At 42.9% G+C, this 18,472-nt stretch overlaps 1 protein-coding gene across 1 annotated transcript in view; it reads right to left on the reverse strand.

Moving 5' to 3' along the window:
- Positions 1-16,721, reverse strand: part of spega (striated muscle enriched protein kinase a) — a gene marked incomplete at both ends in the record, with an annotated part of 138,476 nt that extends 121,755 nt beyond the window's left edge. Inside the window, one exon of the mRNA XM_084315971.1 lies at positions 16,325-16,721. Coding sequence (XP_084172097.1) covers positions 16,325-16,721 — 397 coding nt within the window. The remainder of the gene's footprint in view (positions 1-16,324) is intronic.
- Positions 16,722-18,472: the final 1,751 nt, after the last annotated feature.

Raw genomic sequence — 18,472 nt, forward strand, 5'->3', positions numbered from 1 at the left:
GTGGTGGCTCTAAATATGAGTACGCCGGTTATATGTCGCTATGCCGGAGACTAGAACAATCTCACGTGTGAGGATATCAAATGTTGAAGTGCTGTGGCTATTTCTTCATTCAACATTCAGTAGTATGCCTGTTTTAATCTCCGCCCATCGATCATTCATAGCAACACTACTATCACCGACATCTAAGAAGGGAGATCCCCCCTTGAACGGCCCTTCTAAGGTTTCTCTCCTCCTGTTGTCGGGCCTTACAAATAAATTTGATTTGAAATTTGATTTAGTAACAAAATAGGAGAATTGTTAGGATGAAACCCACTCGCCAGGTCATGTTTTATTGTGTAGACTAATCATTTAAAATATAGATATACATAATAATAATCCACAGAGCTTTTAGAAAGGTGCAGAATAAAATAATTGCTTTTATCATCATTTCAATTTTATCATTGAAAACATTTGGCGGATTCCAAAATTAATGTTGTTGCATGTATCCCCTCCCTGCTTCCCATGTCCCCACGTGGAGTGCACCTGATTGGATAAACGTGCTGTTGAGACACGCTGATATGCTGGTGCTCTAGTGGGACATCTAGTGGCTCAATGTTATCTATAGCACCTTTAAGGAACGTTGCACTGATGAACAAAGCTGAATTAATATGTGCACAATGTCCAACAATGTCCACCTCCACAACTCTCTCTACCACCGTCTCACCCTCCGTGTCCGTCTCACCCTGTCTGTCCCATACACCCCCTGCACTTCGGCACTCGCTCTACAAGCGCGCAATCGGCACAGGTGATACTAATCACGCTGATGGATGGAGGCATCAGCGTCAGATCTTCTTTAAGAACGGCCTGGCAAGTATATTTGAGATTACTTCTCGTAATAATGTTTTTGCATCTGTCTTGTGTTAATCCTCTTCCCGTTGTGTTCCCGTGTATCTGTGATTTCTGACGTTCTATGTTATGGTGTTTTTGTCGTTGTGCTTTTCCCTGTGTGCCTGAGTTTTTAATCCTGTGAAGACTCGTTTTGTTTTCTCCCTCTGTGTCTTCACAGTTATACTCCCGTGCTCTCCACCGGTCATCCGGCCGCCAGGCTAAAGATGCACACACACTGCACTTGTTCTTTTCCCTTTTTTCAACTTATTAGTAAATGCCTACGGGGTTGAACATTATCCCGTCTCCCATGTTTTGTATTTGAGCCTACCTGTTACCGAGTCCTAACAGAATTTGTCCCACACCAATTGTCATCCAGGCGACAAATCTACATGGCGTCACATTTGGCTTATTGAAATGATAATTAAAAAAGATACCAGGGTCTAAAAGCCTGGTTTTGGGGAAGTTGATGTATTTGGTGGACTGAGTAGGACTTTATTGGAATACAAATCAAAACAAAGCACAACTGCACAATATGTTATGAACGAAAGAACACAGCAAAAATTACGGTAACCAATGACACCAACAGCTCTGACAAAACAGAGTCTAGACGCATGCTGGGTTAAAATGTCCCTTCAACTGCAAGCTGTTGCTTAGCGTCCCTCACTGACATCATAATATTCATATGAGATATATTTGGTGCAACCTGTATGGGTTCAAGTATCAAGTGAGCGTGAGCGTGGATTTAACATAGCCATTTTAAGGACCTAGCATGGCAGGATTCATGTAACATAGTCTTTACGTCCAGGCGTCCCTTCTAGGAAGTCAATGTCAGAGAGAGTCAAAGAGACTAAAGTCTGAAAGCCCCATTAACACATTAATTGCCAAGAACGAGTTAACTCGTTATAGCCCCGCCAATCGAATAACGCCAACAACTAATAAACTCGTTATTGGATCGTTATTTCTCTTATTCGCTATTTCCATTCATAATTCATCCTGCTATGCTGTAGGACTGTGTGGCACTCTGTCTAAGACCGTAACGGTCCGATACCACCGCCTAACGCCTTGCAGCCGCTATTGCACTCCATTTGAAACAATGTGGTTTGTTTTCTTGGCCGAGCTGCAGTGTGCAGGCGGGGTCTAAACACTCCAGCAAGACAATCGCTTATAGGGATGGCATCGACGAGGGTGGATAACGTTGGGCACATGATCGCGATCAGTATTTGGAATGGCGATCAGATAATTGGATTATTCTTTTTGCAGTACATCATAGACAAGGTAAGGACTATATGTTATCAATCTTGCGTTGATCCGATAATTTTTTTCCGGCGATCAGAGCGTGTGTCTGTGGTGTGTGTGTGGGCCGTGTCCCGTTGGTTGCGATCAAAGCACGGAGGGCCGGCTTCCCCCCCCCCCCCCCCTTCATGCATCGATGATGAAACATAATACCGATAATCTAGCATTGATTTCAGGATGATTATTGATCCAGGCGAGGAGTGGCGCGATTTATAATGGAATGCAGTAAAGCGCTGTTTGGCGGAGTTTCCTGGGATTACACAGAATCACTCTAGAACTATACTAATATTCACCCTGGTATAAAACGGAAATGTATGGATGAAAAAAGTATCTGTTTTTTGCATGTTGCATGTTGAAGAAACTCACTGACAATCCGTATTAGATCCATAGCTATAATATTTAATATAGTTTTAGCACTACAAACACCGGCATCTACATTGCATTACAGCGCTGGCACAAACGGCCATATGCCCACAGTGACCTCTGGCGTCCAATGTGTTAAAAGGGGACCTATTATGAAAATGGATACTTTGGAATAGCTTTACTGCATCATTAATACAGAATGGCCTGTCATATGTGACGGCAATGACACAATTTAACTCCTAAATTGAGTGGCATTCCCCTTTAACCTCTTAAGCCCAGAGCCCTATTTTCTGAAAATCCGCCTAAAATACATACCTAAGTAAATGGAATATTGCTCCACTTCTACAAGGTCCATTTGCATATGCTTGGTATCTAGGGACATCTATGGACATCAGTGAATGTATTCCCAGTGTCCGAAATATTGTGTCTATTACTAGGCTTGCTTAAATTGTGATGAAACAAAGGAGAATATGAATTATGATTTTTCTTTGCATCTTTGACAGTGAATAACACCATGCTAATATGGGGCGACAATGGCTCAGGAGGTAGAGCAGTCGTCTGGCAATCCAGAGGTTCCCGGTTCGATTCCCGCTCCTCCTGGGTAGCGTGTCGATGTGTCCTTGAGCAAGACACATAACCCCTAACTGCTCCCGATGAGCAGGTTGGCACCTTGCATGGTTGCCTCCGCCGTCGGTGTGTGAATGTGTGAGTGAATGTGTGAGTGAATGGGTAAAATGTGAGTAACAAATTGTAAAGCGCTTTGGATAAAAGCGCTATATAAAAAAGCAGCCATTTACCATTTAATAATGACCAGACATGAAAAACTTGTACCTTCGTTCAGTACCTTCTTGAGATCATGTGTACAAAAATCTAAGGAAATTAATAAAGGGAAGATGATTAAACAGAAGGTTTTGTAGATACAGTACTGAATTCTCCCATCCGGACCAATGCTATTTGAAATATTATTAAGAATATAGAATAGCAGGGTGCGGCCGGGTAGCGCAGTGGACCAAGCGTCTGCCTACCACCGCAGAGACAGTGGGATCGAATCCAGCTGGGAAAAAGATAATACAAAAATAAAAATAAAGAATATAGAATAGCAGGCTTATAAATTACCTTATTATAGCCAATTCACACATTTATGGATTGTGCCAAATCTTATATTTCAAATGCCAAAGTTCAATTTGGATTTAGTATCACCAGGTGTGCATAAGAACAGATAATGAAATCTACTGTATGTAGAGTAGCTTTTTTATTTTTATCAGGGTGCCACCATTTTGAAACTAATTTCAAATCTAATTGTTGCTACATGCTAAAAATAGGGAAGATAAACTAACTGTGCTTCAATATATGTCAATAACGTTAAGTTGTGTGGTTTATTATCCAGAATAATAAGAGATATTAAAAAAATTCATACAGAAGTAATTTGCTTGAAACCCCATAGAGGCTTTTGGGATGTGTCGTTTCGGAAAAATTCCAACGATCATCGAAAGATCTCGGTGTCCTCTACAAAATCGCCGCAAAGACACTACAATTCCCGACGTTCAAATTTTCCAAAATGGTCGACTTTCGCGAACTATACAACACCAAAACGAAAATCTATCTAATAACACTTTAACCTATTGGTAAACTAACGTATTGATGATAATATACATTATAAATGCTGTTGTGACATGGTTATGATGTTTATACTTGAATACGTTTTAAAAATACAGAATGGCCTGTCCTATGTGATGGCAATAACACAATTTAACTCCTTTTTTTTAAACAGCTGGTGACGTCAAAGCACCTTTATCAGCAGACTGGCAATTATAAAAACCATGCAACACCTTCTTCTTATCTACAATACTTTCATGGAACTAAATTATCTATTAACCTAATTAATTGAATATAATATAAGAATGTAATATATCACAGGTATTTCATCATTGGAAGGACAAAGTGTTATCCTTTTCAACACGTCGGGCGTATGCAGAATTAAGAGTATTCCTCTGTGTCTCCCAAAAAAAGAAAAAGAAAAAAATAAAGAAACCTCAGGTGACTGACAGCCCCAGCAGCCCCCGCCCCCTCTGGAGCTTTTGTCTCACCACCGAGTCGTGCTTTCAGGCGGCGTCGACAATGTGTCAATCAGATGCGATACGCCGAAATAAAAGGGGTGACGTCAATGAAGGGCAGCGGCGGGACTCGTGTGATGCGTGACGCTGGTCACAGCGTCAGTCTGAATCCCGTCAGCTGATAACATTGTAAACGGTCAGACCGCCGTGCATCTGGGACTGAATCACTGTTCAGCGCCGCTATCGCGTTTACCGCCATTAAAGCCAAGTAAATGCTTTCTCTCTGAAAATGACACACACACACACACACACACACACACACACACAGACACACACAGACACACACCTCCTCTATGGCTCTTTCATCATGGTGATAGTGATTGAGTGTGGCAGTGTGGCATCTTGACCACGCTGGCGCTATAATTATCTGTGACGTCTGCCGGTGGAATAGGGGGGGGGGGGGTCCGTCGGCATTCACACATCACTACAGAGCCCACTACCCCCCACCGGGCCCACCACCCCCCACCCTGACACCCCTGGCACATACCGTGCCATAATTAACCACCAAGGAGAAAGACAGACAGGGCGATAGAGTGAGTGAGAGAGTGAGTGAGTGAGTGAGTGAGTGAGTGAGTGAGTGAGTGAGTGAGTGAGTGAGTGAGAGAGAGAGAGAGAGGGGGGGGGGGCATAGTGGGAGAGAGAGACAGAGAGAGGGGAAGAGTTACATAGTGGGAGAGATAAAGAGAGAGAGAGGGTGAGATAGTGGGAGAGACAGTGACTCAGAAGAGACAGTAGTTCAGAAAGAGAGAGATAAGAGTGGGAGAGAGAGACAGAGAAAGTGTGTGAGAGAGAGAGAGAGAGAGAGAGAGAGAGAGAGAGAGAGAGAGAGAGAGAGAGAGAGAGAGAGAGAGAGAGAGAGAGAGAGAGAGAGAGAGAGAGAGAGGTGCTGAGTGATATGACAGCTGGACCATGGTGCCTGGCATAGTTACAGTTTGAGAGCTGGTGACACATGGACTCATCTTTCTCTAAGGGACAGGTACTAAGACTGATGGACTGGAACTATAGGCTGAAGCTGAAGATGACACTGGAGACTGGTGCCGTTGCTAAGGCTGAGTGTTGGGTCCAGTACTGGAGACTGGTATTGGTGCTAAGGCTAGATCCTGGGACCAGTACTGGAGACTGGTATTGGTGCTAAGGCTAGATCCTGGGACCAGTACTGGAGACTAGTATTGGTGCTAAGGCTAGATCCTGGGACCAGGACTGGAGACTGTTATTGATGCTAAGGGGCGACAGTGGCTCAGGAGGTAGAGCAGTCGTCTGGTAATCCAGAGGTTCCCGGTTCGATTCCCACTCCTGCCGGGCAGCGTGTCGAAGTGTCCTTGAGCAAGACACTTAACCCCCAATTGCTCCCGATGTGCAGGTTGGCACCTTGCATGGTTGCCTCTGCCATCGGTGTGTGAATGTGTGAGTGAATGGGTAAAATGTGAGGAACAAATTGTAAAGCGCTATATAAATGCAGCCATTTACCAGGACTGGAGACTAGTTCAAGTTCAAGTTTCTTTAATAGTTGTCATACAGAAGTACAGAATACTTTTATACAAAATGCTTCTTACTGTTACGCTCCAGAGACTGTGCAAGACAAGATAAGTATGAAATAAAATAACATAGTATAGCATGTAAATTAGAAGTAAAAAAAAAATGAGGTCACAGTGTTCAGTTTAGACATATGTACAATGTTCGATGCAGAATAGACGTAACTGAGTTACCATATAATATACAATACTGTGCAGTGTACTAATATACAATACTATATAGTGCAAGGCAGAAATGGGATGAGGTGCAATTTAGGTACAATTTACAGTAGGTGTACGAGTTGTAGTGCAAATCCTTTATCAATAAATATAAAGTGTGTTTGTGTGATCTAAAGTGTGGAGAGTGGGTGCTGCAGTGTGTTGTTTGTTTAAGTGAGTGTGTGCGTGTGGGTGTGTGTGCTGTGTGCATTTGATGGTTGTTGCATAGTGTTTATTGTTCGTTTAGCAGCCTGATGGCCTGGGGATAGAAGCTTCTTCTGAGTCTTTCTGTGCTCGCCTTAAGACTCCGGTATCGCTTGCCTGACCGCAGCAGTTCAAAGAGGCAGTTGTTCGGGTGGCTCGAGTCCTTAATAATTCTCTTAGCCTTCCCCTTGCACTGCTTGTTGTAAATGTTCTGGAGGGTGGGAAGCCCCCCTCCAATTGTGCGTTCGGCTGAACGTGTCACTCTTTGTAGTCTGCTACGGTCTTGTGCAGTGCTATTCCCAAACCAGGAGGTGATGTTGCCGGTCAGGATGCTCTCTATTGTACATGAGTAGAAGTTCCTAAGGATCTTCTGACTGACTTGGAACTTCCTTAGGCGCCTGAGGAAGTAGAGGCGTTGTCGTGCCTTCTTCACAACACTGTCAATGTGTGTGGTCCATGTAAAATCCTCGGATATGTGGGCTCTGAGGTACTTGAAACTGTTCACTCTCTCAACCGGTGCCCCGTCGATGCTGAGGGGGCTGTAGTCCTTGACCCCCGACCTCCTGAAGTCCACAATCATCTCTTTTGTTTTGCTGACGTTCAGGGAGAGGCAGTTCTCCTGACACCACTGTGACAGGTTCTCTACCTCTTCCAGGTAGGCCCTTTCGTCGTTGGCAGAGATCAGGCCCACCACTACTGTGTTCTAGTGATGGTGCTACAGGGTCTCTCAGTTAGAATGAGATAACTCCACCACTGTGGTCTGAAAGGTCCATTATATCCAATAGCTTGAAATAAGGACAAATGCCAACGACTCTGGGGGAGAGAGATGAGGGGTCATGCAAAGTATGTAAGGGTGGTGCAGCAGGATTTGAGATAAGCCCACAATTAGACATTCTTCTTCTCTTTTCTTTTGGTGGACGGGTTAACTATTTCTTTACATTTGGATCACTGATTGGGCCTTTAAGCACTCCTGATCTAGATCTAAATGTAAAGAATTTGCTATGGTTGATGTAACAAGAACAGAAGCAAAAGAAAGAAAGAAAGAAAGAAAGAAAGAAAGAAAGAAAGAAAGAAAGAAAGAAAGAAAGAAAGAAAGAAAGAAAGAAAGAAAGAAAGAAAGAAAGAAAGAAAGAAAGAAAGAAAGAAAGAAAGAAAGAAAGAAAGAAAGAAAGAAAGAAAGAAGGAAGTGAGTAATGAGATAGTATGGAGAAAATAAGTGAGAGAAGGAGGCTTCTAGTCAGATGATTAGAGAGATGAGACAGCAGGGTGAGAGAGATGAGACAGCAAGTGGCGCCTCACTCCTACGGAAGACTTTCAAAAGACCAATTCATCTCTCTCAGGCTTCAGTCTTGGAGATAATTTATGTTGACAGAACCATCACCCTGCCTGCGCATAGCTACCCCACAGCCACCAGCACAGCGCTCTAATTTTAGAGGTGTTAAGAAACCTCGCCGGTAGACTTGTCTTCTCAACAAAAGGGATAATCAGATTATTACTACATTCTCCTGGTGTTGTTCACCAGATTCACATCAAAGTCTACAGGCCTAATTTATCAAGCAAAATCTTTGCATGGAGAGCTTTTCAAATATACATTATCAAACTAATTTCCACTTCAAATCTGATTTTAATGCATCCTTGGAAACAGTTGGTGTGCATTATTTTCACCAAATTATTTTCACCAAAGGCCGTCATGCTAAACCAGTTGCTCTCAAAACGTTTAAAACAAAAGGCCTGCCACGTAGTGACCGCTTGTCCTTCAAAAGTATCGTTTGAACCAAGATGGCTGCCATGCTTTAACCAGTTGTCCTGCAGGTGACTGTGCATTCAAGACAACCCAGAACAAGTTGTTTGCCCTCAAAGCAGGACAAATACCACTAAAATGGACACTTAACTCTGAAGTTCCAAGTAGGAAATGTAATGACATGCTGCATCCCATTTGAAGTTGGATATTCCCGGGTTAGAATTTTTTTTGGGCAATCGAAGCTTCGGGGCCGAGCTTCGATTTTAATTCGAAGCTTTGAATTAAAAAGAAAATTCATAATTTTTTTTTTATTTTTATAATTTTTTTTTTATTTTTATTTTTTTATCTTATGTTGTGGGACTTGTACAGCACTTTGGTAAACTTTGTTGTTTTTAAATGTGCTCTATAAATAAAGTGGATTGGATTAATGAATTAAGTAGCCCCTTTCGTGACTGTGACGCAGCCAACACGGCTGTGTGATTTAATCCAAGGTGGATCGCTGTTGTCGTTTGAACAACTTCAGATTTCATGGGAACTACCAATCCCCCAAATCAAGAATGTTTAACACTTTGATTGCCACTCACGAGTTTTCTCGGATTTATAATAGTTATGTTGAAAGCCACTCACGAGATTTCTCAGAATTTTTATTTAAATTTCTTTTTAGCGATCTGAAATCATATTGCATCACGCGAGCCTACCCTAGTCTACCCGAGAGCCGCCGGCGATCAGATGTGGAAAAAAGCGCCCCCTATCGTCTCCCAGATGACATAAGGGATTTTGGAATGGACTCAATGAAAATGGATGGGGGAAAAAATCCTGTACTCCACATTTTCCAGTCCACTGATGCAGCCGGGGTTACCACAGTTCATTATGGATCCTCTGAGCGCCGCGGATCATGAATTCTACTGTATACACGTTAGATCTATACACTTATCGATTTTTTCTAATGGTGATCAGGAATTGGAATATACCAGTTGGATACCATCTGATGTCAGGTAAGGAATCTATGTTATCAGTGTTAGGATAATCAGACTCATTTTGATGAAGATATAAGCTGTTTTGTGAAATGTCCTCTATCGGTTTCACTGTAAAATCCATGAGGAAATGAACACGGCTATTATCAGCGCGCGCCTCGAATGGGCGTGCGTGTACGTATAATATTGATCATCTAGCGTTTATTTGAAAATGATTCATAAATAGGCAGACAAATATCAACGTTCTGGAATATTCCAGTAAAAGACGATTTACAGAATGGCCCAGAATGGGCTGTTTTGTTACCTCAAAACGGGTGCTTTTCAAAATGCTCTCAAACGGAAATGAAGCGATAAAAAAACAATCTGCCTTGACAGCACTGACTGGAAAATGATTCTTTGATAAGCGACGGGCAAATTAGACACATAGCCATAATTTAAAACATAGATTAGGCGATATTAACGTTAACATTAAAGTGGATGGTGGCATTCAAGCGCTAACTCTGGCGCCACCTGGTGGCACTGAAAGTGTTAAGATGAATGAAGTAAGATTTTGATTATTTGAAATATGGCCCGTGTAGACTAAACTATGCACAGAATTATGTCAGTCTACAAGGTCCGGATTCTACATGGTCCGGCAATGTAGACCTTGTAGACTCCACGTACAGACCAATTATCAGTGAATGTTCATGCATTTTTAAGAAGGGCTACTTCCACAAAAAAACAAAGAACTCACCAAAACATCTCAGTAGCACCTTATCTAAATGTTCTATTTCATATATGGAGATTCATATTTATTTATGTATTGCATGCATTTCTACATTTTATTTCCTATTTTGTTTATTCATCCCAGTATCTTTCTTTCTTATGTGTGGAATTCTACAAGGCATTTACATTCACATTTACATTTAGTCATTTAGCTGACGCTTTTATCCAAAGCGACTTACAAGTTCTGTACGACAGGTCATCAGGAAGGATACAACTCTATCAGCTGAGTAACAATATTCATCAAAGTGTTGCGTATTACAGTGTAGGTTAGTTTATTAGGACAAGTGCATGACAGTAAGGTTAGTTAATTTTATTTCAGATAATGGTTGAAGAATAATAACTTTATTTGTATTTTTTTTTTTTTAAAGAAGTGCGTCTTTAGTCGACGGCAAAAGATTGGACGGGATTCGGCTGTCCTAACTGGGGTGGGTAGTTCATTCCACCATTGTGGGGCAAGGACTGAGAATAGGCATGTAGGTGGTGTATATGTGTTTGAGGATGATATCCTTCAAACAGGCAATAGTGATGATATAATTTGGGCAGTGCTGAGCTGGGTTCCTTTCCTCCAGTGTATTTGTCCCCCGGCCCCACCCAATGGCCCCATGCACACACACACACACACACACACACACACACACACCGAAGTAAAAATAAAAATAAAAAATAAAGATTTGAAAAAAAGAAATTGATTTCTTTTTTTTTTACTCCGATTTTTTTTTTTATGTTCGAAGCTTGTGCCATCGAACGAAGCTTCGAAGCTTCGAAGTATTTAAGACAGCCCTAGTGATTTCCAAGACTGTGGCTCAGAAAACCCCTATGACACTGCTATGAATCTTCTACAACGTTTAAGGAGGAAATTGACTGTTGTGTATATTGTCACCTAGAGGCTCCCGATTTATTCTGTAAATGAGGATACTAATCCCCATCACTCTTTCCACTAGCCCTTTCACTCCGGCAGGGCTCCGGTTCAAGCTCTGGCTCTGTTCTGGAGCCTCTGAACCTTGGTGCTTTCTGGCGAACCAGCCCGCGTTTACACCTATTTAAGCAGAACCAACGTTCCACGTCCTCCGTCATCAATGGGGGGCGTTACTCAGGCGGAAGTAAACACAACAGTGGCTAAATGTGCCGTGTGCAAAACAGATTCAAAGGTTCAGCATTGCATCTGCACCATGCTGATCCACTCAACAGGTAGCCTGAAACTATTTGCGAAATTAGATTCAATTCAAATGTATTGTCATTATACAGCACAAGTACAATACACCATCCAACCAGAGTGGATAAATAAATGCTCCATAAATAAATGAATGAAATAAAAAAATAATTAATTTGTGTAACCGAGAGATTTGAACCTGTGACCATAGGATCCACAGGCAGCCGCACTAACCAGTTGAGCTAAAGGGGCCAACCCCTTAGGAGGTGCTGGTTGACTGCGACCGACTAATCTATAGTTTACACTTGTCAAGAGATGTCATGCTAATTATGTCATGTTCTACAGTAGGACTTACTACTATAATACCCAATAAAACAATTCATTCGAATAATAGAAGCCTACTTTGCTGGAACGATTCATTTCGCACATATACAGTATGTGTGTGTGTTTAGTTTAGTTTATTCAGGATCCCCATTGTTACCTCAGTAACAACTACTCTTCCTGGGCTCTTCTCAAAATAACATAACACATTCAAACATAAAATCATTGTACAATCAGAATAAAACAATACTTCCATGCACATTGTACAAGCAATTTACCAAAACAAAGAATAATAATGACAGTAAAGATAGTAATTTTGTCTGTCTACATGAATGAAGCTCCACAGAAGTGGAGAGGTGACAGAGGTCCCAACTCTCACCTACCACCACACAAATGCCCTAATTTGGATAAAAAAAGAAGACGTGTGTGTGTGTGTTGTGTGTTGTGTGTGTGTGTGTGTGTGTGTGTGTGTGTGTGTGTGTGTGTGTGTGTGTGTGTGTGTGTGTGTGTGTGTGTGTGTGTGTGTGTGTGTGTGTGCGCTCGCACGCTGAGGCTGCCTTTCTCCACGCATCTATTTATTTCTGGAGCATTTATTTATCCACTCTGGTTGGATGGTGTATTGTACTGTACTGTTGTGCTCTATAATAACAATACATTTTAATCTAATCTCATTTTGAGATGAGTCGCAAATCGCTTGAATGGATCAATTGAGTGCAATGCCACTTTCGCCATTTTCGCTTGTCTTCACAGCCTAGAATATGACACGCCCACTGATGATGTCACGGTTCGCAAGGGAAAACCAAAAATGTTTTGGTTCCAGCTGAGAACCGACTTTTCAGGTTCCGAACCAATTATTTACGATCTGAACACGCCGGCCGGTTCAAGATTAGGTTCGGGAACCGGCACGGAGCCCTGCCGGTGTGAAAGGGCTACACTAAGCGATGCAGAAGATTGAGTGTTCCAACCACAGCTGAATCTCAAATGTAGAAGAAGCAGTCTTCTTGCCTCTAATGGCAGGGCAGCAGTGGGAAGGCGTTGGCTGTACTGTGTAGGTCGGAAGTATTATACACTCGCTTTAAACTCTTTGGAGCAGCAGCAATATGCAGAGAAACTATTTAATAAAGTGTTATTTATTTCATTTTGAAAATGGAACTAAAGTGTATTCTAAATAGTATAACTATATTAACACTTTCAGTGCCAACGACGGGAAATCTCGTTAGTTCATGCCAACCGCTGAGTGCCAACTTCTCGTTGTTTAATCGTTATTTTTTTTATTATCGATTTCCATTCATATTTCATCAATATAGCCTCATGTTACCAGTGGGGATCTGTCTGAGCTCGAACAGGGAAAATACCGACCCCTATCGTCTCTCCGGATGGTACTGCACCCCATTGGATTGGATTAAATGAAACGCATGGGGAAAAAAGAGTCCGGATTCCACATTTTACTTGTCAGGCAAGTAACCGGAGACGATCCCAGTCATTGCCCACCATCAGAACAGCGTGGAATATGTCTTTCGACCACCCAGCGTTGGATCAATAAACGCGATCGATATTTGGAATGGCGATCAGGAATTGGAATAATCTTTTTGGAGAACATCTGATCTGAGGTAAGGAATCTATTTGACCAGTATTGGGATAATCAGAGCTGTTTTCACCTATATATCAACGTGTCCCCCTATATGTGTATGTGGCTGTGAGTGTGTGTAGCTGATCAGGAAATAAGATAATGGATTTTTCAGCCCGCTTCTATAGCGTGCATAAGTACACATATACTATCGATAATCTAGCATTTATTTGAAAACGATTCATAAATAGGCAGAAAAATTACACTGTGTTTTGTGTATTACAGTAAAGCACGATTCCTGCAGAATCTTTTTTTTTCTGAAAGTTTCAAAAAACGAGTGTTTTTCTAAATGGTATAAAACGGAAATGAACCGATTAAAAAACAATCCGTTTCGACAATGTTGACTGCAAACAAGTCATTGATAAGCGACGGTCGTATTAGACACATAGCCATAATTTAAGATATAGTTTATGCGTTCACAAATGTGAGTGCTCTGTCATTGAATAGAGCAGTGGCACGTAACGGGGTATATAGGACTGGCACGGCTGGCACGGAAAGTGTTAAAAGCCATGTTGTTCACTATAGTAGCCTATAGCCTATGCCTCCATCTTGACATGATGTAAAAAAAAAATGCATCTCAAGTAGTTAGGTATGTAACTGAGGTTCTATGGATCCTAGATGACGGTTCTGTATGAGCCGAGCCACTGATTACACTGGGGGATGTACCCCGGCTGGCTCGGGTCATGGGCGTGCGCGAGATAGAAGATCCAGTGCTTTAAGAAATAGATGAAATAGAACTCGTCAGAGTGTCCTTACTTGGAATTCTGACTTGAATGCAAACAAGCTGCCAACTTTGCTATGGGGGCAACATTGGCTCAGAAGGTAGAGCGGTCAACTGGTAATCACAAGGGTGCCGGTTTGATTCACGCTCCTCCTGGCAGCGTGTCAAAGTCCTTGAGCAAGACACTAACTGCTCCCGATGAATGTGAGTTCTGTGCTTGTGATAAAAGAGCTATATGAATGCAGTCCATTTACGTTATCATTAGGCTAGCTACCATAGCTGTTTCCACAGCCTACATATAGATTATGAATACAAGGATGCTTATTAGTCAGAAGTTTCCGAGAACCCATCTTGTCTTGATTGCGTGCAACATTAATCCTCTGAACGAAAATGGCTGCCATGTTCTTGCCCTCAGGTTCCTCAGCTCAAGAATCACAACAACAATTCCCCCCCAGGGGGTCAAAAGGTCAAGAGGTCAACTGTGCTGCTAATAGAAAGCAACAGCAGATGATAGTGGTCGCACCAACCCCATCCTGAACATTTAGCGTCTATTTACATTCACAGGCTAATTTTAACAAGCCCATCTCCTAAGCCTTCTCCACAGACATGGGACAATATAGTGTTACTGGTTGCTCAAATACAGAAGCCGCCTCCAATGTGTGTTGGAGGGATGTTTTGTCTGGAGATGTGCTTAATGATTTGTGGGATCAGATAGGAATGATAAAAGGCAGTATCATCAAACCAAACGGCATTCTGTTGGGAGTAGCTAGCTACTGGTGTTCATAGATTTCAGCAACAATATTACACAAGCACAGAAACAGTAGCCTACACAGTAAATAACAACAACAACAACAACAACAACAACAACAACAACAACAACAACAACAACAACAACAACAACAACAACAACAACAACAACACATTGCTGTAGTCCTGCTGTATGTCCAGGGATATTAGGGAAGGACTCATTGTTAGTTTCTTGCCTAGTTTTAAGGTACAATCTGTAATGCTGTCAAACAGCGACCTCTAGGCAAAAGAGCCGTGCTTGTTATTACACTTTGTTAACATAACATTTTGTGTTTTGGTCTGATGTGTGGGTTGGAGTTCAGTAACTTATTACACTGTGAGTTTATCCAGACCTCTCTTGGCAGAGCATGGGGTGTGGCCACCAGTAGCCACCCTTCCCCCTATCCCCGCTCAACTCTAACCCATGCACATCAGACCAAAACTAAAGACATTTAAACAAAGTGCAATTCCAAACGGGGCTCTTTTGCCTAGATGTCACTGTTTGACAACATTGCAGATTCTACCTTTAACCTCTGTGAATGTCTCACCCGACCGCGTCATTACTTTTACCAACATTTCCAGTTCCGCGTTGCGTTCTGCGATCTGATTGGCCACTGACGTTTCTGGTCATGTGACATCTGCGCCAATCGTGTGACGCCTGTTTCTATCACTGGTTAAGCTTAGGCACTCTTTCGAAGTTGGTTAAGGTCAGAGTTTGTCTTAGAGCAGGGCGATAGAACACCAGCCCTGATTCCAAACTCTAACCTTAACCAACTTCGAAAGAGTCGCCTAAGCTTAACCAGTGATAAACTAGGCGTTAGGTAGTTTGCAGGCTGTTCGACGCGGAAATAGGCGCAGAAACAGGCGTCACGCTATTGGCGCACATGTCACATGACCAGAAACGTCAGTGGCCAATCAGATCGCAGAACGCGAACGCGGAACTGGAAATGGGTTGGTAAAAGTATAGACGCCACCCGACCTTACTTTCTGTTTACTGGAACTACTGCAGCAGACGTGCATCAGACTGTGAGCAAGACTTGCCAATTTCCAGAAACGTTCTATTGTCTATTTCGCTTTTAAACGATTGCTGCAAATAATCAAATCCATCTTGATGGACGCCTTGGTCTTCATAATACTGACAACAATCACTTAAGTTGTGCTCACTGCAGTAAGTAAATTACTCACCAGATGGAGTGGGCACCAGTTAAAGGAAAACTCCAACATTTTGGGAAATTAGCTTATTTGCCATCTACCCTGGAGTTAGCCAAGAAGACACACACCTTTTTCTTCTCTGTGCATGCAGTAGGAGTAGGAAGACGTTGGGAACTAGGCTAATGGAGGAACCTACTTCCAGTGACTGACGCTAAGCTAGGCTAACGGTGTGTGTCTTCCTACTCCTACTGCATGCACAGAGAAGAAAAAAGGTATGTATCTTCTTGTCTAACTCCAGGCTAGATGGCAAATAAGCTAATTTCCCAAAATGTTGGAGTTTTCCTTTAAATCATAACACCAGTCTTACACAAAGTGTCATGCCCAGTGAACCGCCACAAGGGGTAGAATGGCAAACTGTGAGTGAGTGAGTGAGTGAATGTGTGACAGAGTGAGTTAGTAACATTGCAGGTCTCTGGGGAGCTTTGCATTTGAATCTAAGTAAGACATAATAATTACCATCGCCGAGGTCCATGACAGCCAGGACGGCGCTGGTGCTCGTCTCCGCCAGGTGGTTGCTGGCCACGCAGGTGTACAGGCCGGCGTCGCCGGTGTGGCAGTCCCTTATCCACAGCCCCCCTGAGTCCTGGGAGTCCGACGGGGGAAGCAGCTCTTCATTGTGGTACCAGGTCAACAAAGGCTTCGGACGGCCTCCCACGGACACCCTCAGCCGGATATCGCACCGCGTGCCCACTGCCGCCTTGCGGAGTTTACGGATGAACACCGGCGGAGTGGGCTCGTCTGTTGAAGCCCCGGTGTCTGGAACCACCTGGTCGCTGGCGACTTTGGCCCGCTTTGAGGGGATCCTGGGGCTGGGGCTGGGGCTGGGGCTGGTTCCTTGGGCTTCAGACATCATTTTTGGGTTTGGAGGTTGGACTTTTGATTAGTGGCTGAAGGGAGTCTCAGATTGACATTCATTGACTGCCCTCGGGGTGTGAACTGGAGTCTTCCATGGGTTCAGATAGTCCTGTGTTCACAGGGAGTACGGAGAACCCCATCTTGGTTCAGATATCCTTGTGGAGAACTCCATTTTGATCCAGACTGTAGAACCTGTGACCATGTTGAGCACATTAATTAAATAAATCAGAAATGTAATTTAATTAATTATACATTCAGCGGGTGTTTGCGCATCAAGATTATTTTCTCAGTCGGGCTGTGAGTGTTTAGATGTAAGTAGTTATGGCAGTCAAGAGTCATACATTTCACATAACACTCCAAGCACTAGACCAACTGTTGATCCTATATTGCAATTACCCTCATAGTGAAAATCATATACTTGTAAATATAAATATTATAGTTATACTTTAAAATATGTCACACCGTAGCAACACCGCCACTAATTAATTTCAGTGAATGTAGCCATTTTTTAAGTAGTCTAATCTTTATTAAGTTAAATAATAATGAACTATGAACTTATACTTGTGAAATAATTTGCTGTACTTTACAAAGCTATACATTATAGATACCCAAAAATAATGCTTAAAAAAAGTGTTGCCTAAAATAGCCTTTGCCCGATAACCTAAGGAAATGTAACTTACGGCACCTCACCATCATCCTGAAAGCGGATAGGAATCCCCTTTGACATCCTTGCAAAGTCCTAGTTAAGGAAACGAGATCCACGAAGCAAACTATTTCATCTTGAATGAATTACTAAAGCCTGCGACTCTGTCTGTCCTTTGCTGTGCTCAGGCTGGAGGTGTAAGTCCCACCAGGATCAAGTAGCATTAGCAGCCAACACACCACGGCCCCTTTGAGAGGCTGGGGTCTGCTTACACCAGAGAGAGAGGGAGAGAGCGAGGGGGAGATAGAGAGAGAGGGAGGGAGAGGGAGAGAGAGGCTGACACTTCTGTCAAGACTGAACTCTGGTGTCACTGATGTCAACACCATTTAAGCACTCTCTCTCTCTCTTTAATTTTTTTGCACAATTTGTGCGACCCCAAATTTTGTTTTAGAACCCCCACCCTGGTGTCTCTCTCTCTCTTTCTTGTTGTTCCCCCCTTCAGTGAAGCACCCCTGGTGCTATGAGGCTGGCAAGCCCCTATACCTCAACCCCCCCCCCCCCCCCACACACACACATCTCCAGCCTTGAAATGACAGCTGCAACATGGATAGGTCACATTTCCTGGACTGTCCATGTGCTGCTGACAGCCCCCCCCCCCCCCCCCCCCACACACACGCACAGAGGCTACACGCAAACTAGTAGAGCCCACCCCTTTTAGATTATGCTATGTACCATGTGTATGCGTGCATGGGATAGAGAGAGAGAGAGAGAGAGAGAGAGAGAGAGATAGAGAGTGAGAGAGAGAGAGAGAGAGAGTGTTTGTGTGAGCTTGTGTGTGTATGTATTTATGTTCCTACGAGGGGGATGAGGTAACAAAAGGGTGTCCAAGCAGTGCAGATACTGTGAGACATGGTGATTCACACAACGCTGAGGAATAAACAGGGACGCTCTATATAATAACATTGTGGCGTAGGAATAAACATAAAAAATAACATTTAATTTTCAACTCTGTATATCAAATCTGAAACTCTGGTTTTCTTCCCCCACATGGTCCAGCAGGAAGGGGAGCCCATACGAGATGCGTTGCTGCTGCAACACTGTAAACA

Source organism: Notolepis coatsorum (genome assembly GCF_963971535.1).
Source record: "Notolepis coatsorum genome assembly, chromosome: 1".
In the NCBI taxonomy this organism is placed as follows: Eukaryota; Metazoa; Chordata; class Actinopteri; order Aulopiformes; family Paralepididae; genus Notolepis; species Notolepis coatsorum.